This window comes from Dendroctonus ponderosae, unplaced genomic scaffold (genome assembly GCF_020466585.1).
Source record: "Dendroctonus ponderosae isolate FM_Combo_2020 unplaced genomic scaffold, Dpon_F_20191213v2 Dpon_F_20191213_12, whole genome shotgun sequence".
NCBI lineage: Eukaryota > Metazoa > Arthropoda > Insecta > Coleoptera > Curculionidae > Dendroctonus > Dendroctonus ponderosae.
This window is the reverse complement of record NW_026017316.1, coordinates 3,137,728-3,158,221: the sequence shown is the minus strand read 5'-3', so window position 1 is coordinate 3,158,221 and position 20,494 is coordinate 3,137,728. Positions and strand designations below refer to the sequence as shown.

The window sequence follows — 20,494 nt, the reverse complement described above, 5'->3', positions numbered from 1 at the left end:
CGTCTACCTGTTGCATATGACGTGCAGTGACACATAACATGCAGAGTAGTTTCGTCCTCTAATTTGCAACCCCTGCAGGTCGGTTGATCTCTCAGTGTCCTGTTAAAAAAGCCACTGTCCTCCTTATTTTTTGCCTGCTGAGACCTAGCAGTTCATGTTTAGGTACTGGTTGTGGAGGTCCCACCAAGTGTCTCATCCCAGTACTTTCTGTGTTGTTCCAAGATCCACTGCCGAACTTCCACCCTAACTTGGGCATGAAATTGGTTGGTCAGTGGTTTCTCGGTCCCTGCCTTAGCAAGTTCCGCAGCTATCTCGTATTCTGTGTTCCCTTTTGTACCAGTTGCCCAAGTGAGTTTCACTCTGTTTAAGCTCCCGGCCAGGGTTGTAAGTTCTTTTACACATTCTAACACACATTGTGACCTGTGTGTACGATTGTAATGCCTTTATTGCGGCTTCATCTCCGGTTACGATGGTCATGTGCTTACGTGCTCTTTCCTTCATTTTCCGGGCGCAATTTGTTATTGCTAGGATGTTTGCTTGGAAAGCTGTCGTAGTTGTACCCAGGATTAAGGTGATCCTTTGACCAGTTCTTCCTCTTTCGACTATACCATTCGTCGTAGGTTAGTGTAAGGACCGCCCATCCCGGACAGCTCACTTCCGATTTGTCACTGTGGGCGCGCGGATTGGTTGCTAGGGATGCGTTGTTTATCCTGGGCGGAGCCCTGAGCAGATAAACGATTTCTGACCCGGCCGGAAAACTGACACTTTGACACTAATTGGGCTTTTTGTTGAATTTGCTGCCCGGATCGGTTCGGGAAGCCGCTGGAAGCTGCCACCGGAAAATTCTGTGCACGCTCCCCTTTTCAGTCGGCTGCGTGTTCGCCAACGCCTCCCTTCTTGGGCCGCATTGATTCTTTTATGGAAATCTGTGCATCGCAATCGTTCATATTTGCACGTTGCGACAAGGCAAAATGTCTTATACTGGATGGTCCACAAATTAGGGCAAAAACCATTTACAAAATTTGAGGAAAATCCCCATTTTCAGGTTGGTTACCGAAAATTGTCCTCAGGTTTTTAACTGTTAAAAGCTTCGTTGGCGAGAAAAAAATTWAATTGTGAAAACCGCAAAAAGTTCCTAGGTTTCCCCCTGGAAATTTCCGGCAAAATTTTCTTTTCAAATTATTTCCYTGTTGAATAATTCGTATTGRCTGGCGCCTRCCTATTTGGAGRTGWYKWGMAGGTACASSRWGTYTAGAWGRTMTGGAAGGTACYGTWSGAAKGGWRKKTASCCATGGAAGGTACCRTTTAAAACATGGTCACCCTGTGTGTTTCACTGAGGGGCACGCGGCCGCCCCTTTCCCACGTCCTCGGCTCCAAATTTCATGCAAATGATGGAGGAAAAGTGGGACAAATGTCCAGTTTTCCCCCCCGCGTCTTGGATTTTTTGAGGTCACGTCGCCAGGAAAATACATATTTTCCCGAGATTTACTATGCAAACACGCCGCACGGCGAGAAAAGGCGATAAGGCCAGTCACGACACATTTATTAGCGGCCCTTGGCGCACGATTTCCCCCCATCTGGAGGCCCAGATCAATGGGCGGAAGGGCCGGTGGGGCCTCAGCTAACACTCACATCCCTACCGAGACAGATCAAGGCTGGCATATGGAAAATTTGGGCCATTTAACGGGGGAAAAGCGGCAGCACGCCAATGTCGGCCATCATGCGAATCCCTCATAGTTGACCCTGAGGCTCCCCACCACTCTCCATTACACCCATTACTCCAGCTAATCCCCATTCGCCCCCATAGTCCGTCTGCACCCCATCTTGGCGCGTTCTCCGTCTCCAATGTGGGACATCGAGCTGGATGACCAGACTCCTTTCGCTGTCGTGTCCGTGCCCAGAATGGTGAGCGTCTGGACTTGCGGGGATCTTCCTGGACGCTTTCTTTGTTCCAGGCGGCCAGCTACGGCAAGAAGAACGGACTGTGGAACCAGCCGCCGGGCGGCCAGAGTTGGAGCAAGGCGACCAGTCGCAAGGCTTCCATGGTGGAGGCAGACGTTTCGGCGCCAGGCAGTGGCTCCTTGAAGCCATCATCAGGCCGGGTGATCCGCATCGTCAACAACGCCGACCACACTGTGCAGGTAAGCCGCTCTTTCGAGTTTGCAGTTTCGAGTTGCAATGCGCTTGTCTGCTGCAGTGCCGCGTTTTGTTGAACCTCCGCACCTCACAGCCCTTTGAGGAGGTTTTAGAAGACTTGGGCCAGGTGCTCAAGATGAGCGGCGCCCGCCGCATGTACACGGTAAACGGCCAGGAAGTGCGCAGCTTTTCTCAGCTGCGGAACGAGTTCGCTGATGTTGACACCTTCTACTTGGGTGAGTCCCTCAAGCTTTGAGGACGCAATGTTGAAAAGCCCCGCTCAACAGGAGCCGGCCTAGTAGGGCCCGTGTCCACTCCCGGTGTGTTGCTGTCGCCGGTCAGAAGAGGTCGCGCCCGCATGCCACACAGCGCCCTCGTCGAGGACATTAGCAAGCAGCGCCGCGCTAGAAGCAAGAGCCGCCCGCGCGCTCTCTACGCCCCCGAGAGCGAGATAATCCGCGCGAACGGTTTGTGTAGGCCACGCCCCCCGATTCCCGCTCATCCTCCTCCCTTGCAGACTACACGCTGTTGGAGGTGATGAAGGAGGAGCCCATTCGGGTGACCATAAAAGGGCTGCGCAGAACCTTCTACCCGCCCAGCCACCATGCGCCCATGGACAACTCGCCCCCCGAAAAGAAAATGCTCCTGGAGTGGGTGTATCCTTTGCATAACATTTAAGTATCACCCGCCCATCACTCACTTCGGCCCTTAACTCAGCGACGCAGGTACGGCTACCGGGGCACTGACAGCCGCAAGAACCTTTGGGTGCTCCCTACCGGCGAGCTGCTGTACTACGTGGCGGCGATCGCCGTGATGTTTGATCGGGACGAAGACACGCAAAGGCACTACTTGGGACACACTGAGGACATCCAGTGGTAGGTGGGAGGGAGGCGCATCAGCGCAAGACGTTGATGATTCGGGGCTGTTCCAGCATGGACCTGCACCCTTCCAGAGAAATGGTCGCCTCTGGGCAGAAGGGCGGCCGCAACCGCAAGACGCAGGCTCACATCCGCATCTGGAGCACCCAGACCTTGCAAACGCTCTACGTCTTCGGAATGGGCGAGTTCGAGCTCGGGGTGGTGGCAGTCGCTTTCTCCTTCCTGGTAAGTGCTCGCGATTGACTCCGAATCCGGCCTGGACACGGGAGAATGTTCCAGAACGGCGGCAGCTACGTGCTGGGCGTGGACGGAGGCCGGGAGAGCATCCTCTCGGTATGGCAATGGCAGTGGGGCCATCTGCTGGGCAAAGTCGCTGTAAGCAAACGCTCCCTAAACCCGCGCCCTCCCACTAATCCAGTCAACCCCCCCCCCCCTCTCTTCCAGACCCTTCACGAAGAGGTCACTGGAGCGGTGTTCCATCCGCTGGACGACAACCTCATGATCACCCATGGRAAGGGGCACTTGACCTTCTGGAACCGRCGCAAGGACGGGTTCTTTGAACGCACCGACATTCTGAAGCCGGTGAGTACCTGAAGGGGTGCCTGGCACCCAAACCAGCTGACCGAGGACGAGGTGTTTCAGCCGTCGCGCACCCTGATCACCTCCCTGCAGTTCGAGCAGGACGGCGACGTCATCACTGGGGACAGCGACGGCTTCATCACGATTTACAGTGTGGACGCGGACGGCGCCTACTTCGTGAAAATGGAGTACGAGGCGCACAACAAGGGCGTCGGCGCCGTCGTCATGCTGTCCGAAGGCACCCTGCTCTCAGGCGGCGAGAAGGACAGGCGCATCGCCGCCTGGGATTCCCTGCAGAACTACAAGAAGATCACCGAGGTCAAAGTAGGTCGCTGAAACAGTGAACGAGACGCGTGCAGCGCTGATCGCTGGTCTTTGTAGCTGCCCGAACTGTTCGGGGGAGTGCGCTCGATCTATCCGCAACGGCCCGGCCGCAACGACGGCAACATCTACGTGGGCACCGTGAAGAACAACATCCTGGAAGGCTCATTGCAGCGCAGGTTCAATCAAGTAGGCGTGTAGTAGCCAAAAATCATGCGCAGTGGCGCCTAACACCTTTAACGTCGTCTAGATGGTGTTTGGGCATGGGCGTCAACTGTGGGGGCTGGCGGTCCATCCTGATGACGAGGTGTTTGCCACCGCCGGTCACGACAAGAACATCGCCCTCTGGCGGAAGAACAAGCTGATATGGACCACGCAGGCCGCCTACGAATGCATTGCGCTCACGTTCCACCCCTTCGGGGTGGCGCTGGCGGCCGGCAGCTCTGAAGGCCATCTGCTGATCCTCAATGCGGAGACCGGGCAGATTGTGAACACCATCAGGGTGTGCGGGTCGCCTCTCAATTGCGTGGGCTTCAATCCAAGTGAGTCGCTAGACGCGCTGGTTCATTGGCAGCTCAGCACTGAAACGTTCCGTAGGTGGCGAGCTGATCGCCATTGCGTCACAGAATGGCAGCATCTACCTGTTCAGGGTGAGCAGGGACGGGTTCTCGTACAAAAAGGCGAACAAGATCAGGGGCTCGCAGCCCCTGATGCAGGTGGACTGGAGCTCTGACAGCAGCTACCTGCAAGCGGTCACTGCCGACTACGATCTCTCCTTTTGTAAGTGAAGCTGTCGAGATCCTTAGACCCGCTAAAGTCGTGATTCCGGGATTTTCAGGGGACGTCAAGACGCTGACGCCGGAAAAGAGCCCCATCGCCATGAAGGAGGTCAAGTGGGCCACCCACAACGCCACCGTGGGCTTCATGGTTTCCGGTTGGTTCCTCTTTTACTTGACTGTTGTCAACCTAACCTGACTGGTCCTCGTTCCAGGCGTCTGGAACAACCGCTTCTACCCGATGACCTCATTGGTGAGCACCGTGTGCCGGTCAGCGGCGCACGATTTGCTGGTCAGCGGCGACACTGACGGCTATTTGAGGCTGTTCCGCTACCCCTGCCTCAGCTCCAAGGCCGAATACAACGAGGAGAAAGTGTACAGTGGCACAGTGGCGTGCGCCCGGTTTCTGTTCAACGACCGCAACGTGGTGACAGTGGGCGGCAATGACGCCTCCTTGATGCTGTGGCAGCTGGCGGAGGACTAGGTGAGGGGGGCGGCGACGCGGTGGGCGGAGCTAATCGGAGGTTGGTTGCAGCATACAGTTTACCTGCCGACGATTTCGACCAGGCACGCCGCCAGGTGGGGACACAGTAGCACGGCTCGGCAAGACTCGGACGACTCCGAGCTGGAGGCCGAAGACAGGGAGCAGGAGGAGGAGCCGACTTATCGAATTTTGAACCTGCATTTCTGAGGCTGCAGATGGCGCTGTTGATTGGAAGACTGCCAATTTGGCTCCTCTTGACAAGGAGGCTCCTCCACCATGTGAATAGGGCGGCACGGGCAAAACGCACACTTTCATTACGAATTCGTTTACTTATAGAACCTTTAGCAACAATAAACACGTGAATCCTCCCTGTGTCTATTCCTTCTTTTCGTGGAGGCCGTTTTCGTCCTCGTCGTCCTCGGCCGCATCCAGCATGTCAGTGCAGCAGCTGGCCCATAAGATGAGCATCAGAAAGAGGCCGGGGAGCCCAAACAGCAGCATAATCAGGAAGCGGTTACCGAGCCACATGTCCTCGAGGTGCCGCTTCACATCGAAGACCTTCCTGGCCATGTGCAGGTAAAGTCCATTGCCCCCTAGTCTCTGATAAGTGGGATGATGTAGGTTCTGGGGGATGAGTATAGCAGTGGCATTACCGGGGAGGTTTCGTTCAGCACCCGATCGAGGAAGGCTTCGATCTGCTCCGCACTCATCCGCGCGGGCTCTTCATCGGGCTGATGGTGGTGGAGGGTGCTGGAGTTGAGCACCAATAGGAAGGGGAGGGGGACGCGCGTCATCAGCAGGCTGTTGGCCAGATCCGGACTGCCCATCCACCCAAACTGGAAGTGCTCGTGGTAAAGACTGCGTTTCCTCCTGTAGAGCGTCCAAAATGGTGGGACGGGCCAGAGAGCGAGTGGGCGGACTTACCGAATGACTGACTCCACCCGGTGGCGAAATTCGAGCATCGGCTCTGATATATGCGGGCCCTGTCTGAATTCCTCCACAATGGCCAAAACCAGGAACTTACCAGTCTGCATCACCTCTTTCACCGCGTCACTGGTGAGCTTGGGGAACGTTCCGAAGCGCTCGCGGTTCACCCATTGGGCCAGAGAGGCGTTCAACCGCTCAAGGGAGGGTTCCGCCTCGTGCTGGGTTGAGTTCGGGAAGAAGGCCAACTCCTGGTCTTTGTGCACCAGCACGAAGGGCCGCGACCCATTGGCCAAAGCCTCCCTTCCCAGCTCATAGCTGGTGGAGTAGAAGAAGGCGTGAGGCTGCAGGTGGCAGGCGATGGCGTAGAACGTGTCCCATAAGGGCCCTGAAACCAGCATCAGCACCCGAGGGGGACAAACCATGCAACGAATCCCGAGGAACCTCACCTTCCCGTTCACCCACGTACATGAAGAACAGCTGATTGGCTTTCTTGAGGGCGGCCACGCTGTCGACCTTCCTCACTTCCTGGACGGGAGGCGCAGCCATCCTCTTTCCATAGTTGACCAAGGCCTCCAAAGTGCGGTCCCCAGTGTAGGTGTGCTCCGAATCGGGAGTGATGCTAGAAAATGCTCATCTCAGCCACTCACTTTGGGCTCACATGCAAACGTGCTACCGGCCCTACAATTTAATGGTGGGCGTGGCGAAGGCGTTGAACTCGGTGCCCACGGAGGGGTACGAGGTGACGTCCACCCGGCCCACTCGCACATTGGTGCTGCTCAGCGCTTGCGCCACCTTGATCCAGATGGGTTCGAGACGCTTGCAGTGGCCGCACCAGGGCGCGTAGAACTTGACCAGCCACCTGCCGCCCGATTTGCGCACCTTCTGGAACCCATTGCTCAGTTCCAGCACCCGGGAGGAGTTCGACGGCCGAAAGCTGCCTGGTTAACGAACGAACAACCCTGTATCTGACCTGATCGGACTCAGTGTGGTGGGCGGTCCACAACAGTCCTGGCTCTAGTTGTACTACGCAAACCACTCACCTAAGAGAACTATTAGGGGGGTGAGCCACAACACGTTCATTTTACTGTGAGGCTTCCGCAACGGAATCCGGATATTGATCCAAAACTGGCACAGCCAGGGCGAGAGTGGGACTTGTACTAGAGTACAATTTAAACGCATCGAATTGTACAAGTCTTCTGTTTTTTAATCTTTTATTGGCAGTTAAATTGGGCGTCTAAAAAAGTGTTTCCAATAATTGTTTTCCATTCATATTTTGCTTTTGCTGTATATTCCTCTATGAGCAGACCCCTACCAAATGCTCTAAAAAACCCCTCGGTTTTACTGATTTCTCAGGAAAAAAGTGACAGCCATCAGCAATCAATTGTCTTTAGTACTAAACCTGCTACAACGGTAATAGTGCTGATACTATCAAAAACTGTAGCAGAATTCAAATCCAGTCCGGACCTGTGCGCTTTACGCATCGACTCAGCACTGTGTGAGCGCAGCTGCGACCCGCGTCCCTCCTGCCAGCAATGCACCAGACAAAGATCGCACTACGTGCGTACGTTGCCCCCACACGGCCCACTGCTGGCGCCGCAGGCGCGGCTTCAGCTTAAACTCAATTAATTAATTAATCGCTGCACCAGTTGATGCAAATGCCACTGCCAATCACGTGAAATTGACGTTGGCATGCCCTTCTTCAAGCCCCAAAGCTGCGCGCTGCCGCGCTCGCGCCAGCTACAAAACACCAGCAAGCGCAATGGGGTGCGGAGCACGATTTTCAACACCGTAGGCGACTGGTATGTGGGGGAGTGGCTTGAGGACCAGAAAACCGGTGAGATTTCCCACATGACGGCACTTTGCTTCAGTTAAAACCGGCGGAGATGCATAGGAAAAGGAGTGATTGGAACCAGGGACGGGCAGCGCTATGAGGGCGAGCTTGCGCAGAACCGAAGACACGGCTTTGGGGTGCTGGCGCAGCGCATTCCAGGCACGGACGTTTTCCGGCTCAGCTACAGGGGCAACTGGCAGCGCGGCCGAATGCACGGCGAAGGTTTGCGCGTGTTTCCGGACGGAAGTTTCTACATCGGGCTGTTCCGGCACGGCAAACGGCACGGCCATGGACGCCAGTGGTATGCAGATGGCGCCTTCTTCGACGGCCAGTACGTCAGCGACGTGCGCGAGGGTTTAGGTAGATGGCGCGCCAACTGTTCTTGACCCATCTGACCGGATGGTTTGCGACGCAGGCTTATTGATCAGAGCGGACGGAAATCGATTCGAGGGTGAGTGGAAGAAGGACCGACAGCATGGAAGGGGCAGATTCTATCACTTGAAGAGCGGACAGCTGCAAGAGGGCGTTTGGGTCGACGGTAGTTGTGTGCACAGCCGCATGAGGGACATTGACTACCGGCAGTGTTGCATCGAGCCAACCGCCTACGCCATTCCGGAAGTGAGTAGTCAGAGTGAGGTTATGTGCGTGAGAGTTAAACGGGTTGATTGCAGGTGGCACTGTTGCACGCCGACGACGTTAGCCATTTGGCCACTGAGGGCGCTTTGCCGGGAATCCCTGATTGGTCGGGATTGCAATATAATTATTATTAATTATCAATATTTAGTTTTGACATTTGAATATCAGACACTTAGGTCTTGGTTTCGAGAAGCTTTAGATTTGCGTGTATTTTTTGAGTTGCAAAATTGACTCAATTCTCAAGAACCATTTGAACCATAGAGTTCGTTTTGGGATCGTTGGATAGAGAATTGAAAACTCGATTCAGTCATAACAACATGAGTGAGCATGCAGCACAATAAAACAGCTAGCGGAGTTGGCAGCGCGGCCAGGCCCCATTTGAAGGTTGACTGCGCCTGCCTGACAGCAACCATCAACACAGTTTGGGGCCCCAACTGATCAGCCCCTTAAAAAGTTTCTTGGGGCCGCTTCTGCTCTCTCATGGGCTGCACAAAGGGGCCACAGGCCTTCGCTGACCTTACCCCAAGCTAATTGTGGCGATGAGCTAATCGACTGATGAATGGCCTTCTATTAATAGCCTTTGACTGAAAGGAGTGTAGCTGTCAAGCCTGTTCCGTTCAGTTTTAGAGCCCCATTTCAGTTAAGTCTGGTGGGTGCAATGCCGCATCAATGCAAGCTAATTTTGGATAACTATATGGGGCACTACGTTCCTGGCGCCCCTATCCAGGGGCGCGTGCTGCTCAATCTGGATACCGATACCAACTTGCGAGGTAGGTGGATTAAATGTTAAATGTAGGTGGGTTCTTGAGGGTGATTTGGGGCTGTTTTAGGCGTCCGCGTGGAACTCCACTGCAAGGAACAGACGTCGTGGCTGGGGACCGAGTCCTACTATGACAGTGAGGCCAGAGAGCACAAGTCGCGAGACACCCAGTTTCGGGGCGATTGGGAAGTGTTTGGGGCCAACGAGTGGCTTTATGGGGATGGTATGTTTCCTAATTTGACGTGGACTTTTTGCCAAATTGGGCGTTTTAGGGCACACCAGCACAACGTTGTCTGTAGGACAGCACATTTATCCCTTCCAGTTGGGACTGCAGCAGAACATCCCGGGCTCCTACCAGTGCGAAAGCGGCTCGGTCAGCTACAAGCTGGTCGCCACTGTGGACCGCCCGATGGCCTTCGACTACCAGGACGAGATGCTCGTAATGGTGCAATCGCCCGTGGATTTGCGCTTCATCGCCCGTCCAGAAGACATGGTGATGAGCCCCCTGGGCCAAATGAATGAATGGATTCACTGTGGTGTTTTTCCAGATGCCAGTGACGCTGTCCGATGAGAAAAGCGTGTGCTGCTGGTGCTGTGCTCAGGGCCCCATCAGCATGGACCTGGAGCTGCCAAAGGCCACGCTAGTGCCCGGTGAAGAACTGGAGATCAAAATGCATCTAATCAACATGTCCAGCACCAATGTGGAGGGCGTTTCTTTGCAGCTGACGCAGCTGATCACCTACAAGGTGACGGAGCCGGGGCGCGACGAGCGCCAGGACTCGAGTAAACTGGTGGAGCTCAACGATGTGGGCCTGGGGGCGCACGGAGAGCACACCTACGTGTTCCGGGTGGCGCTGCCGCCCACTGCCGTGCTTCCCAACTTTGTCCAATGTCGCCTCTTTGCGGTCGAGTACTTTTATAAGGTGCGACGCAGGATGGAAATGGTGGGGACTATGGGCTAATTTTGGGTTTACAGGCGGTGGCCAAGCTGCCCTCCGTGCACAATAACCTGGAGGTCCGGCTTGCGCCCAAAGTGGGCCACATTCCGCTGGGCTGGAACGGGGGGCCGGCGCCCAGCGCCCCCCCAAAGGAGCTGGAGGCTGCACGCCCCTACGAGCAACGTAAGGATCAATCAAGCCCCATTTCTGTTTAGTTTTTCTGGACTTTATTGTGTGTTTCAGCAGCGCCCCCGTCCTATGACAGCCTCAATTGAAAATTAAAAAATTGCTTTTGAAAAGTGGTAGTTTGCTGCGTCCCTTGTCCCGCTTTGCCGACAAATGGGCCAATCGAGGGGGCCTCACGGCCCCTTGGGCAGGAAGGTGATTTCGGTGCAGGTTTGCGTGAAGAGAACGTACAGTTCGGAGTCCAGGCCGATGCTGTGGATGTCGACGATGTGGGCGCGGCGGGCGCCGGGCGCTAGCCGCGCCAACGCCACTCCAGAGATGCGCATCATGTACGAGTCCCGTTCACTGGACGCGCCCCCTGGCCTGGACAGCTGCACGTGACAGATCACGTCCACATGAATGTGCTTCTCGATGGCCCACTGTCCAGTCTTGGTCTTAATCTGCAACATTTCCCAAGGTAATCAGGGCTTCGCCCCCTTAATCGCGCCCACCTTTTCGGACTTTTCCTCAAACTGGGGATTGTCGTCGCGGAACACTGTGGCCTCGCCGATCACGTGGCCGCCAGCCTTGACCATGAACTTCATGCCCTTGGCCACGGCCCTGGGCTCCAGACCAAGGCCGTCCGGGTGGTTGTCCGACCACATGAAGTTCTGCGGGTTGTTGTAAGTGTCGGGCTCAAAGGTCAGCCGCTTGGCGTAACCCATCCCGATGCTCAACAGCCTTAAGGCTCTGCCGCCAAACAGATGGTAAGTCTTGTGGTTGGGTCGCACCCGGTAGCTGAATCCGGGAATGACGCGCGGGTCCACGTAGGTGCCTGCAAAGCCCCTCGATCAACTACCAGAAAAGAGGGTGGAAATCCGGACTTACCAACCACTGGCAGCTCGTAAGGCTGCAGCCCAGTCATGGTGTACTTGGTGGGGACATCGTTGATGTCAAGGCCGCGCACCGTGACGCGCCGATGGTCATTTTTAATGCCCGGTATCAAGTAGAGCTTTTGGCGCTTGATGTGCACGTTACAGACCTTGGAAACGATGGCGGCTGGCTGGCCTTTGGCCTTCACTGCCACCACCAGTCCGCTGAGCAGCACGGGCTTCGCCACCCCCGTATCATAAAATTCCACTTTGCCTGTAAATTTAACATTTGCGCGTTTTTCAATGCCCAGTTCGCTTAACGCGCTGGCAATTTCTAATTCTGGGCCCTGAAAGAGTGAGCATCATAAGTAAGGGGATCATTGGACGGTCCCTTTCAAGCTTGCCAATCACTTACGACAGCGGCGTTTCCAATTCAGTTTTGGACTTTTTCGGGTCGAGCCCCCCCCGTTTCAGGTCGGAAGCGTGCGATGGGTCTGATAAAACAACGGTTTTGGCTGGTTCTTACCCATTCCCCCTTTAGCCGCCCAGCTCAGTCTGGAGGGAAGCTTTGCGCGCACAACCTGCAAAGTTTATCGACTATCCGCTTTCCATCCAGACTGGGCTGGGGGGATTGCAATCCCCGCCCCTTTAACTATCGTAAGACAAACCCCCGATGGCCTACCTCGATGTTGAGCACCTCCACCGTGCCCTGCGCCTGATGGTTCATGTCGAAGATGGTGAATTTGTCGCCGGGCGACAGCAGCTCGAGCTCAAACGCGTAGCCTTCCGGCCTGTTGTCGCTGTAGAAGTAGTTGTCGTTGCAATTCAGCCGGCCATCATCAGACTCGAAGGTGATGCGGCGCGCAAAGCCTGGAAAAGTTGCAAATAACCAGCTGATTGGGTGGCCTGAGGACGACGCTCACCTCGCCCGATGGTCTGCAGCCGCAGGGCCTTGCCCTTGAACAGGCACTTGTTTAGGGTGGAGCGCTCCCCCACCGGGGGGAGTGGGCGCACCTTGTACTTAAAGCCAGGGACGATGCGCTTGTCGATGTAAACGCCGCACACCGGGAATTGGTGGGCCTGCAGGGAGCAGATGGTGTAGTGGGCGGGCAGGTCGTTCAGCGCCGCCCCGTCCAGCTCCAGACACGGTTTGCCGAAGAAACTCGGCTCCTGCAACGCAATTTCCAGCCATTAACTCCACCCGGAGGACAACCGGGGAAACTCACATAGTAGTCCTGGAGCTCGCTGTCGCTTTCGCCATCGCTGCTGGGCCTGTCATGGGGATGCGGCGTGCATGCAATGGGCCAAAGCGCCTGCAAAAAAAAAACGTCTAGTTCCCGAGGAAGCGGCAGAATTTGGTGCTCACCTCGCTGGACGGGGCCAGCAGATCCTCGGCGTCGCTCCCCTGGAAAAAGGCCGTGGATGCGGACTCTTTACGTCGGCCCCCCTGCCAGATTCTCTGCATGGAATCCAGCTCGTTATCCTCGATAGTTGCATGGTGCGCGAACATTGCCATTGATCTGAAACAGTGGAATCATGGAACACACGTAACCAGATGTTGTAATTTTGGCCGCATTACGGCCCTGTCTTTGCCCGCTGGCAAGATAAACCGAAATATTCCAATGGAATTTCACCTCAAGTGCGCGCTAACCTTCGCCTTAATGGGTCTCAAATAGATCGCCAGGCGCCTGACTTTGTTGATTTCTCGGGCAAATTGTTGTTATTTACTGCACTATTTTTGCCCGGTCGCGGCGCCTTTGGACTGTGACGCCTACGGAGTTTGGACTGGGTCCCCGAAGGGGCGCATTCGCCAATTTGTCCAACCAAAGAACCTTGACGATCAACGTTTGGCCTTTTCAAGGGTCGGCGGAAACAGAACCAGTCCGAGTTTCCGCAAAATGGGGCACCTGGCCCCCAAAATAAGTAATAAGTTGGCCATTGCACTAGTGAGCGCAGCAAAAACCAGTCGCCAACCAACTGGTGCCCCAAAAACCCGTCGTTTCTGCCTAGAATGAAAACTACTACTTACCAGATGAGCAGAAATGAGGATATCTTCGAAAGTTTCACAAAAAATGAGCAGTTTTCTAGGTTAAAATCACTTGCTACCGCTGCGAACGTCAACCAATGACTGGCTCAGTGTTGAATTTGTGAAATTCCCGCAGCTATTTCAGTCGGCAAGCGGAAATCGGCGACCAGGAGCGGCTTCGGTCGGATTTGGGGCCAAAAATCGCAAATAGAAAAAGAAATCCTCAAGCTCAATGCCACTGTGACAATCAGAAACACGGGATAACTTTATTGCTTGTCTCTGGTGACAACGACTGAGCCCCCATTGTGCCAGGTTGCCGCTGTGCTCTCAACGGTTCTCCTGCAAACACCCGAACATGCCTCGGGCCTGTGAGGGCAGCAAGGGTTATTTGGGTCAAGTGCGCGCTAAAAAGAGCCGGGGCGAAGCCCCCCAGTCTAATCGGCTCAGCCACAATGGGGCTTCCGCCGGATAAAGCCCTCAAAGTGAGCGGAATGGGGCTCTGGAGCGCGCGCTGGGGAAAATCAATGGAAAAGGCACAAAAGGCCGCAAATAGAACAAGCTGCGAGCTACGCTCCGCGCGCTGAACACGCAAGCGTTTTCTCCAGTTGCTCCTCTACTAGTCCAGTGGAACTGGAGTTGAGACCCATGCGGGCCCCCGACTTGAGACCTTTTTGCCCCACGTGGCAATGTTGCAGCCACCCAGGAAGCTGTCGCCTTGGCAACGAGTAGTACCGGGGCTGTTTGCTAAGTTTTACGCGCGCAAAACGACAGTTTGCAGGTGAATGATGCCAAATTGGTAAATTACATTCGCTTTTGACCGATCTAGGATGCGGGGGGGAAAATGGGCGGCCGCACGTAAGTCGCTTCTTCGCGCCAATCTGTTGCAGTGTTGAGTAACAGAAGCGGCGAATCTACCTGAATATTGACATTCAGCAGCGCGACGGTCCTTCGCCTGGCCCGTGCCCCGCATTCGATTCGTTTGGATCGATTTCGTTGAAATTTTCGTTTATTCGCAGTCTCGGGGGCCGCAAATCTCCCCCAACGATGGCGGACGATTCGGAGATGAACAACAGCAGCAGCGACGATTCCAACGATCTGAACACCAAGTTCGGGCTGCGCCTCAAGGGGCGCAAAGGCGCCCTGAAGAAGAAGAACGTCTACCAGATTAAGGACCATCGCTTCATTCCGCGCTTCTTCAAGCAGCCCACTTTCTGCTCGCATTGCAAGGACTTTATTTGGTGAGTCGATTCGATTCGATTCGATCCGTTTTCCAGCTAACGTAAATGTTTACTTTCGATGTTTATGGGCAATTTCAACTGGGAGGCGGGATTTAAACCGAAAGCTGGCCTGTCATACGGGAGAAACTGCCCAAGCTGGCGGCGTGGCCCTTTGAAATTCAGTGCGCTACTGAACGCGGGGGGGAGTTTTTGCGATTAAATTTGGCGTATTTTACGGGAAATATTTTGAGCTAAGTTTGACAGGAAAACGGGTTTTTTTGGAGCTAAAACATCGACTTTTTGCGCGTTTTTTATATTTAATTGTGCGCCACTGGACCGAGAGCCAATTACCCAGGCACTTGCACTTAAAGAAAAAGCGCCAAAATTCGTGGCAAAAATGACAACGTTTCGACACCGCGTCCATCATCAGGCCCACTTTAATCCTGTTGCATTTGCAGGGGCTTCGGCAAGCAGGGCTACCAATGCCAAGGTGAGTAGCGCCAAGCGCGCACATCCACCACTAACCACGCCCCCTTTTCAGTGTGCAGCTTCGTCGTGCACAAGCGTTGCCATGAGTACGTGACGTTCAAGTGTCCGGGCGCGGACAAAGGCGCCGACTCGGATGTAAGTGCGGTCACGCCCCCTTTAAGCTGTAGGCTCCGCCCACTTACGCGTCGGCTGGTTTCAGGACACGCGCACCAAGCACAACTTCAAGCTGCACACCTACTCGTCGCCCACCTTTTGCGACCATTGCGGCTCCCTCCTCTACGGCGTCATCCACCAGGGGATGAAATGCACAGGTGGATCTGCAATCCCTACTCAGTCCCCACTCACTCACTCACTCACTCACTAACTCCCTCGGTTAGCATGCGACATGAACGTGCACAAGCGGTGCGAGGAGAGCGTGCCCAACTTGTGCGGCTGCGACCACACGGAGCGCCGGGGGCGCATCCAGCTGAAAATCACCTGTGCAGGCAACAAGCTCACCATTGTGGTGTGCCAGGGACGCAACATGATCCCCATGGACCCGAACGGACTGAGCGATCCCTACGTGAAGCTGAAGCTGATCCCGGGCGACTCCGGGGACAACGTGAAGAAGAAGACCAAGACCATCAAGTCGAATTTGAACCCGGTGTGGAACGAGACGCTCACCTTGTAAGTGGCGCGGGGGGGCGATTGGTTGTGGTGGCTGAGGGCTGGTAGGGTGGCTGTTGCAGCGACCTCAAGCCGGAGGACAAGGACAGGCGACTGCTGATTGAGGTGTGGGACTGGGACCGCACCTCCCGCAACGACTTCATGGGCTCGCTCTCCTTCGGCATCTCCGAGATCCTCAAGGCGCCGGCCGACGGCTGGTTCAAGCTGCTCACTCAGGAGGAGGGCGAGTTCTACAATGTGCCCGTGCCCGAGGAGGGCGTCGACATGGCGCAGATCAAGACCCAGATGCGGGTGAGTCTGTGCGGCAACCGCGCGCAGCCGTTTCAGCGCTTCTCCTCCAGCAGAAGACCTCCATCACCAAGAAGCCGTCGATCGCCCACGACAAGGACGTGCCCCACAACATGGGCAAGAAGGACATCATTAGGGCGACCGACTTCAACTTCCTGATGGTGCTGGGCAAGGGTTCCTTCGGCAAGGTGATGCTGGCGGAGCGCAAGGGCACCGACGAGCTCTACGCCATCAAGATCCTCAAGAAGGACATCATCATTCAGGACGATGACGTGGAGTGCACCATGGTGGAGAAGAGGGTGCTGGCGCTCTCCAATAAGCCGCCCTTCCTGGTGCAGCTGCACTCCTGCTTCCAAACCATGGCAAGTCCACACCACAGTCAGTCAGTCGCCCTTTAATCAATCGCGTCTCCCTTTCCAGGACCGGCTCTACTTCGTGATGGAGTACGTGAATGGGGGCGACCTCATGTTCCAGATCCAGCAGTGCGGCAAGTTTAAGGAGCCGGTCGCGGTGTACGTTTGCCCCCAAAACACCACCATTCCAGACCTGCAAGCCCGCAATGCCTGTTCCAGATTCTACTCAGCCGAGATCGCCATCGGCCTCTTCTACCTGCACTCCCGAGGGATCGTCTACCGGGACCTGAAGCTGGACAACGTGCTCCTGGACCAGGACGGGCACATAAAGATCGCCGACTTCGGCATGTGCAAAGAGGGGATCAGTGGGGACAAGACGACAAAGACATTCTGCGGCACGCCCGACTACATTGCGCCCGAGGTAGGGGGTGGGTGGGCGTGAGCAGGGGGCGTGGCCTTGATGCGCGGTCCTTGCTGCAGATCATCCTCTACCAGCCGTACGGCAAGTCGGTCGACTGGTGGGCGTACGGCGTGCTCCTCTACGAGATGCTGGTGGGGCAGCCGCCCTTCGATGGAGAGGACGAGGAGGAGCTGTTCGCCTCCATCACCGACCACAACGTCAGCTACCCCAAGGGACTGTCCAAGGAGTCGAAGGACGTGTGCAAAGGGGTGGGTTTGAGGACTTTTGCTCGTTGTTGACTCGACGGTCGGTCTCCGCTCTGTTCCAGTTCCTCACCAAGAACCCGAACAAGCGACTGGGATGCGGAAATCGGGGGGAGGAGGACGTGCGCGGCCACGCCTTCTTCAGAAGAATCGATTGGGATCGAATCGAGAACCGCGAGGTGCAGCCGCCATTCAAGCCGAAGATTGTAAGTGTTCTGAGCCTTCTGATCCCCAGCTCTATTCACGCGCGATTCCCCTCCTGGCGCAGAAACACCGCAAAGACGTCAGCAACTTTGACAAGCAGTTTACGTCGGAGAAAACCGATCTGACGCCCACCGACAAGCTGTTTATGATGAACCTGGATCAGACCGAGTTCATGGGCTTCTCCTTTCTGAACCCGGAGTTTATCCAGCACGTGTAGAGGGCGCGCAGAAGGCAGGCGGGCGCAGCAACAACATATCTCCCCCCCACATTCTTCTCCTCCCCCACCTTCTGATTGGCGTTGAGCCGAGCGCGCTCAGAACACGCAACATTCCCCCACTGGGCGGTAAGTGAAAAGGTAAGTCTCCATGTGCCAACTGCGACTAGTCGAGGGTTGTGCTTCGTACAATCATTCAGCAGCGGATTCGGGACTGAAGCAACTACACCTTAGGCTTAAACTGTAGTCTTACCGAAATTAGTAAGCTCATATTTTCTTATCACTTACTTACCTACTTTACTATTGCCAGCATTATTATTCTAGCGGGTAAGTTAGGCTTAGTTTGCGCTGTAAATATCGACGGCTGGGCGTTTTGCAACGGCTGGACTTACCTTTCTCGTTGTGCCAAAACTTACCAATTCCGGATGCAAATCGCCGCCGGCTGTCAAGGTTTTCAATTCTCGCTTCCGCCTTCGTACTATGTACATAAGCCGAGAGATGGTGCGCCCGTTCGCCTCTCTTCCTTGTGTGGAGGATGGCCGGGCGGGCGCCGTAAGCGAAACGTTTGGCAACAAACTCTAATTCCACCCAACTGTGCTATTTTCTGTGATGACCTATTTCTAGTCAATGTCCCCCAGGGGGCGCATTTAGCAAACATGTTCATGTTTATGTTTAGTAGTGACGTTTTTGGCCATTGTCGTTGTTGATCGGATGATGATGATGACATTGTGATATTCCGGGGTGGAGGGAGTGGGAATGATGTCATTTTTGCCCGGACTATTTATTGGTAAGGGAAGCTGGGGCAAATAAAGGCGCGAGTTGATGGTTTTGTGCCAATGTTTTTGGATTCAATGGAGGGATTTGCTTGATCTGTACGAGGCTAGGTTTGCCAAATTTGCTGCCCTTTCTGAGAAAGCGGTTAAATTTGAGGTTTTCTTTCCCAGTGCTTAGAAGACAGTTGACTCTACGAACGCTGAAAATTACGTTAAAATCCCACGAAATTCGCCCCAAATTCGCATTTGTTAGCGTGGGTCCGGGCAAAAAGACTCCCGGAAACCTCAGTGGCCTCCGCCCATTTTCAGCCAATAGGGAGCAATAGCCAGTGGCGGAGGCGCCTGATTCGCCCGCTTTCCCCGCCCCCATTTTTTGTATTGTACATTCTGGTCTTCTGCCTGTTCTCGTTTCCTCTGTCTATAAAACCCATTATATTATCAAAAAAATTCCCATTTACTAGTTACGCCACTGTATTTATGAATTAAACGCTGTATAATCATTAACAGTTCACATTGGTGTCTTACTCGCTCCCGAGCACAAACCGCATATAGCTGTCCTTTTCCACGTCAAACGGCAGCTCTTGCGCGTCCAAACCGGCGATCTTCGTCCTGATGATTTGCGCGTATTCTTCCAGCTGCGCCTTCCGGTGCTTGACGACGAAGAGCTGATGTTCCACCACGATCAGCCTCTTCGCCACTCGGCCCACCAGTTCTTCATCCAGATGGTCCAGATGGTTTTGCGCAAAGTACACCAGGTCGAAGAACTGCTTGTATTGGTCCTGATGGCGCATGCGAGCCAGGCTGGATGTGGGCAGGAAGCGGACGGAAACGTTGGGGAGCGCTAGACACGGCTGGGGGGCATTTGGGGTCACTTCCAAGGCGCGGGGGTCCACTATGAGCGTGTCCTGCCGGAGCCTGGTGCCCCCCAGTTGGCGCTCGTCCGTGTTGATGTGCCGATAGGGCTCCTGGTGCTCGATTTCGAACAGGATTTGCTTCAAGTTCCGCTCCGTTACGTCGGTAGACCTGGAATTCATTGGGATTTTGGCTGGAAAGCTCCACAGACAACTCACTCACTCACCGGAAGGCGTTCTGCCCATTGGTGGACTTGAGGAAGGCGGCATCCTCGCACTCCAGCCCGTAGCCAATGAAGGGCCCAGTCTCCATGTCTCCTAGGTAACCGAAGTGGGCGTTGGACATGACCCCGCCCACTAGGCTGCGATTGGGCCGCGACATTGCGCTCTCCAACCAGGAGAAGGCCAGCCCGTGGAGGCGGAACGATCGGTACTCCTGGTCGCACACCTGCCCTGCCCCCACCCGGCGCAGTCGCATGTGCAAGTCCCAGTCGAACACGCCCACCTTCGAGTCGTACCTAAGAAGCGGGGATTTGAGTGAGTGGGGGGGTGGTCACGCCCTCACCTGGTTGCTAGGCAGTTGCGCAGCCGCCTGTCCCACATCTCCAGCACGTTGAACTCCTGCGGCCCCGCCCAGAATTTTAGCAAATTTTCCAAATAGTCACGATCGCGATATTTCAACCCTAAGGAAACCATGGGAATTTTCCGGCGAAGATAATCGCAGTCGGCCACCATTTCCAGCAAGTCGCGGGCGGCATTGACCAGGTAGTTGGCACTGAACGGTCTGAGCACCGTATTGCCGTAGAGCTCCATCAGGAGGCGCGTCTTCTGATCCAGCCCCAGCTGCGGCTGCAGCGCTGTCAGCAGGATCAGAAGTTGGCGGGCGACCGTCTCCATGCAACCCTCCACCAGGTGGAAGTTCAGCTGCAGCTGCAAACGGGTGCGGGGTTGATAGGGGGCGTGGCATGTCCTCTGTCACTCACCGGTTGGTGTCTGTAGCGCCGCGCGACCGTTTGGAGCACATGCCGACAGTCGGTGGCCCCCACTAAGAGGATGTTTAGCTCCGCCGGCAGCTGGGCGGAACAGTCCAGGTACATCTGGCATAGATCGACGGCAGGCGTTAGCCCCCAGAACATCTTGCTTGTTGTGCGCGACTGACAGTGACATCGATCAAACCAGCAACTTGGTTGCCTGGCAACTACAGGGGGCAGCTGCGCGAGAGTCCATTCGCCAGGTCAACTAGCGATGGTGGCGCTGCGTCAAACGTCAAATTACTCGTTGTCGAGTGACAGTTGACACGTGTCTGACTTGTTTATTGCTTGGAGTTGATGACATTTCTGCATTGAAACAATACTGACACACTTTTCGCTTCTATTCCTTTAAAAGCTTGCAAAAAAGCCAAATTCTCATTTGAATATTGTGATCAAAATGGCGAATGCGGCCCAAT

The 20,494-nt window shown here is 55.1% G+C and overlaps 7 protein-coding genes across 8 annotated transcripts in view; 4 read left to right on the top strand and 3 right to left on the bottom strand.

Annotated features, from left to right (window-relative positions):
- Nucleotides 1–5,542, top strand: part of LOC109538761 (echinoderm microtubule-associated protein-like CG42247) — a 7,217-nt gene extending 1,675 nt beyond the window's left edge. Inside the window, exons 6-20 of the mRNA XM_048662921.1 lie at nucleotides 1,956–2,141; nucleotides 2,198–2,372; nucleotides 2,424–2,603; nucleotides 2,654–2,792; nucleotides 2,862–3,011; nucleotides 3,068–3,239; nucleotides 3,294–3,389; nucleotides 3,459–3,596; nucleotides 3,657–3,917; nucleotides 3,975–4,103; nucleotides 4,165–4,456; nucleotides 4,512–4,694; nucleotides 4,753–4,848; nucleotides 4,906–5,174; nucleotides 5,226–5,542. Coding sequence (XP_048518878.1) covers nucleotides 1,956–2,141; nucleotides 2,198–2,372; nucleotides 2,424–2,603; nucleotides 2,654–2,792; nucleotides 2,862–3,011; nucleotides 3,068–3,239; nucleotides 3,294–3,389; nucleotides 3,459–3,596; nucleotides 3,657–3,917; nucleotides 3,975–4,103; nucleotides 4,165–4,456; nucleotides 4,512–4,694; nucleotides 4,753–4,848; nucleotides 4,906–5,174 — 2,466 coding nt within the window. The 3' untranslated portion in view covers nucleotides 5,226–5,542. The remainder of the gene's footprint in view (nucleotides 1–1,955; nucleotides 2,142–2,197; nucleotides 2,373–2,423; nucleotides 2,604–2,653; nucleotides 2,793–2,861; nucleotides 3,012–3,067; nucleotides 3,240–3,293; nucleotides 3,390–3,458; nucleotides 3,597–3,656; nucleotides 3,918–3,974; nucleotides 4,104–4,164; nucleotides 4,457–4,511; nucleotides 4,695–4,752; nucleotides 4,849–4,905; nucleotides 5,175–5,225) is intronic.
- Nucleotides 5,484–7,811, bottom strand: LOC109538763 (protein disulfide-isomerase TMX3). Its single transcript, XM_019906139.2, has 6 exons — nucleotides 7,142–7,811; nucleotides 6,784–7,039; nucleotides 6,548–6,720; nucleotides 6,099–6,486; nucleotides 5,828–6,044; nucleotides 5,484–5,774 (listed from the first exon to the last, which is right to left on the bottom strand). Exons 1-6 carry the CDS (start codon nucleotides 7,278–7,280, stop codon nucleotides 5,550–5,552), a joined length of 1,398 nt encoding a protein of 465 aa, XP_019761698.2. The 5' UTR covers nucleotides 7,281–7,811; the 3' UTR covers nucleotides 5,484–5,549.
- LOC109538738 (MORN repeat-containing protein 3) lies at nucleotides 7,760–8,709 on the top strand. Its single transcript, XM_019906110.2, has 4 exons — nucleotides 7,760–7,935; nucleotides 7,993–8,292; nucleotides 8,348–8,550; nucleotides 8,604–8,709. Exons 1-4 carry the CDS (start codon nucleotides 7,791–7,793, stop codon nucleotides 8,700–8,702), a joined length of 747 nt encoding a protein of 248 aa, XP_019761669.1. The 5' UTR covers nucleotides 7,760–7,790; the 3' UTR covers nucleotides 8,703–8,709.
- Nucleotides 8,710–8,899: 190 nt separating this feature from the next.
- Nucleotides 8,900–10,565, top strand: LOC109538749 (arrestin domain-containing protein 3). Its single transcript, XM_019906126.2, has 6 exons — nucleotides 8,900–9,338; nucleotides 9,399–9,551; nucleotides 9,601–9,821; nucleotides 9,877–10,251; nucleotides 10,305–10,449; nucleotides 10,513–10,565. The coding sequence occupies exons 1-6, from the start codon at nucleotides 9,227–9,229 to the stop codon at nucleotides 10,539–10,541; spliced, it is 1,035 nt and encodes a 344-aa protein (XP_019761685.2). The 5' UTR covers nucleotides 8,900–9,226; the 3' UTR covers nucleotides 10,542–10,565.
- Nucleotides 10,477–13,438, bottom strand: LOC109538746. 2 transcript variants are annotated; one of them, XM_019906122.2, is made up of 8 exons: nucleotides 13,333–13,438; nucleotides 12,670–12,823; nucleotides 12,530–12,616; nucleotides 12,227–12,473; nucleotides 11,986–12,173; nucleotides 11,320–11,650; nucleotides 10,944–11,266; nucleotides 10,477–10,892 (listed from the first exon to the last, which is right to left on the bottom strand). In XM_019906122.2, the coding sequence occupies exons 2-8, from the start codon at nucleotides 12,817–12,819 to the stop codon at nucleotides 10,626–10,628; spliced, it is 1,593 nt and encodes a 530-aa protein (XP_019761681.2). In that variant the 5' UTR covers nucleotides 12,820–12,823; nucleotides 13,333–13,438; the 3' UTR covers nucleotides 10,477–10,625. The 2 variants fall into 2 exon arrangements, with proteins under 2 accessions (XP_019761681.2, XP_048519037.1); XM_048663080.1 differs by lacking the exon at nucleotides 13,333–13,438 and adding an exon at nucleotides 12,955–13,042.
- Nucleotides 13,439–13,640: 202 nt separating this feature from the next.
- Nucleotides 13,641–18,707, top strand: LOC109538750 (protein kinase C, brain isozyme-like). The gene is given in 13 exon segments (XM_048663075.1): nucleotides 13,641–14,107; nucleotides 14,346–14,567; nucleotides 15,005–15,036; nucleotides 15,088–15,170; nucleotides 15,235–15,346; nucleotides 15,413–15,701; nucleotides 15,764–15,999; nucleotides 16,002–16,351; nucleotides 16,410–16,501; nucleotides 16,562–16,763; nucleotides 16,823–17,011; nucleotides 17,071–17,211; nucleotides 17,274–18,707. Coding segments are annotated over 13 exon segments (2,193 nt in total). The 5' UTR covers nucleotides 13,641–14,015; the 3' UTR covers nucleotides 17,427–18,707.
- Nucleotides 18,650–20,482, bottom strand: LOC109538748 (dynein axonemal assembly factor 3 homolog). Its single transcript, XM_019906125.2, has 4 exons — nucleotides 20,031–20,482; nucleotides 19,613–19,977; nucleotides 19,275–19,565; nucleotides 18,650–19,219 (listed from the first exon to the last, which is right to left on the bottom strand). The coding sequence occupies exons 1-4, from the start codon at nucleotides 20,181–20,183 to the stop codon at nucleotides 18,718–18,720; spliced, it is 1,311 nt and encodes a 436-aa protein (XP_019761684.2). The 5' UTR covers nucleotides 20,184–20,482; the 3' UTR covers nucleotides 18,650–18,717.
- Nucleotides 20,483–20,494: the final 12 nt, after the last annotated feature.

Bases quoted from the DNA above. Each gene is read 5' to 3' on its own strand.
- LOC109538763 (XM_019906139.2), bottom strand. From the start codon at position 7,280: ATGCGTTTAAATTGTACTCTAGTACAAGTCCCACTCTCGCCCTGGCTG. The intron at 6,487-6,547 runs GTGAGGTTCCTC...TGCTGGTTTCAG, and splicing joins GTACGTGGGTGAACGGGAAG to GGCCCTTATGGGACACGTTC. The intron at 6,045-6,098 runs GTAAGTCCGCCC...GACGCTCTACAG, and splicing joins CGGGTGGAGTCAGTCATTCG to GAGGAAACGCAGTCTTTACC.
- LOC109538738 (XM_019906110.2), top strand. From the start codon at position 7,791: ATGCCCTTCTTCAAGCCCCAAAGCTGCGCGCTGCCGCGCTCGCGCCAG. The intron at 7,936-7,992 runs GTGAGATTTCCC...GGAGATGCATAG, and splicing joins GCTTGAGGACCAGAAAACCG to GAAAAGGAGTGATTGGAACC. The intron at 8,551-8,603 runs GTGAGTAGTCAG...GGTTGATTGCAG, and splicing joins CCGCCTACGCCATTCCGGAA to GTGGCACTGTTGCACGCCGA.
- LOC109538749 (XM_019906126.2), top strand. From the start codon at position 9,227: ATGCCGCATCAATGCAAGCTAATTTTGGATAACTATATGGGGCACTAC. The intron at 9,552-9,600 runs GTATGTTTCCTA...TGGGCGTTTTAG, and splicing joins CGAGTGGCTTTATGGGGATG to GGCACACCAGCACAACGTTG. The intron at 10,450-10,512 runs GTAAGGATCAAT...GTGTTTCAGCAG, and splicing joins TGCACGCCCCTACGAGCAAC to CGCCCCCGTCCTATGACAGC.
- LOC109538746 (XM_019906122.2), bottom strand. From the start codon at position 12,819: ATGGCAATGTTCGCGCACCATGCAACTATCGAGGATAACGAGCTGGAT. The intron at 12,617-12,669 runs GTGAGCACCAAA...TTTTTTTTGCAG, and splicing joins TGCTGGCCCCGTCCAGCGAG to GCGCTTTGGCCCATTGCATG. The intron at 12,174-12,226 runs GTGAGCGTCGTC...CAACTTTTCCAG, and splicing joins GCTGCAGACCATCGGGCGAG to GCTTTGCGCGCCGCATCACC.
- LOC109538748 (XM_019906125.2), bottom strand. From the start codon at position 20,183: ATGTTCTGGGGGCTAACGCCTGCCGTCGATCTATGCCAGATGTACCTG. The intron at 19,566-19,612 runs GTGAGGGCGTGA...CCCGCTTCTTAG, and splicing joins CGCAACTGCCTAGCAACCAG to GTACGACTCGAAGGTGGGCG. The intron at 19,220-19,274 runs GTGAGTGAGTGA...AATGAATTCCAG, and splicing joins AATGGGCAGAACGCCTTCCG to GTCTACCGACGTAACGGAGC.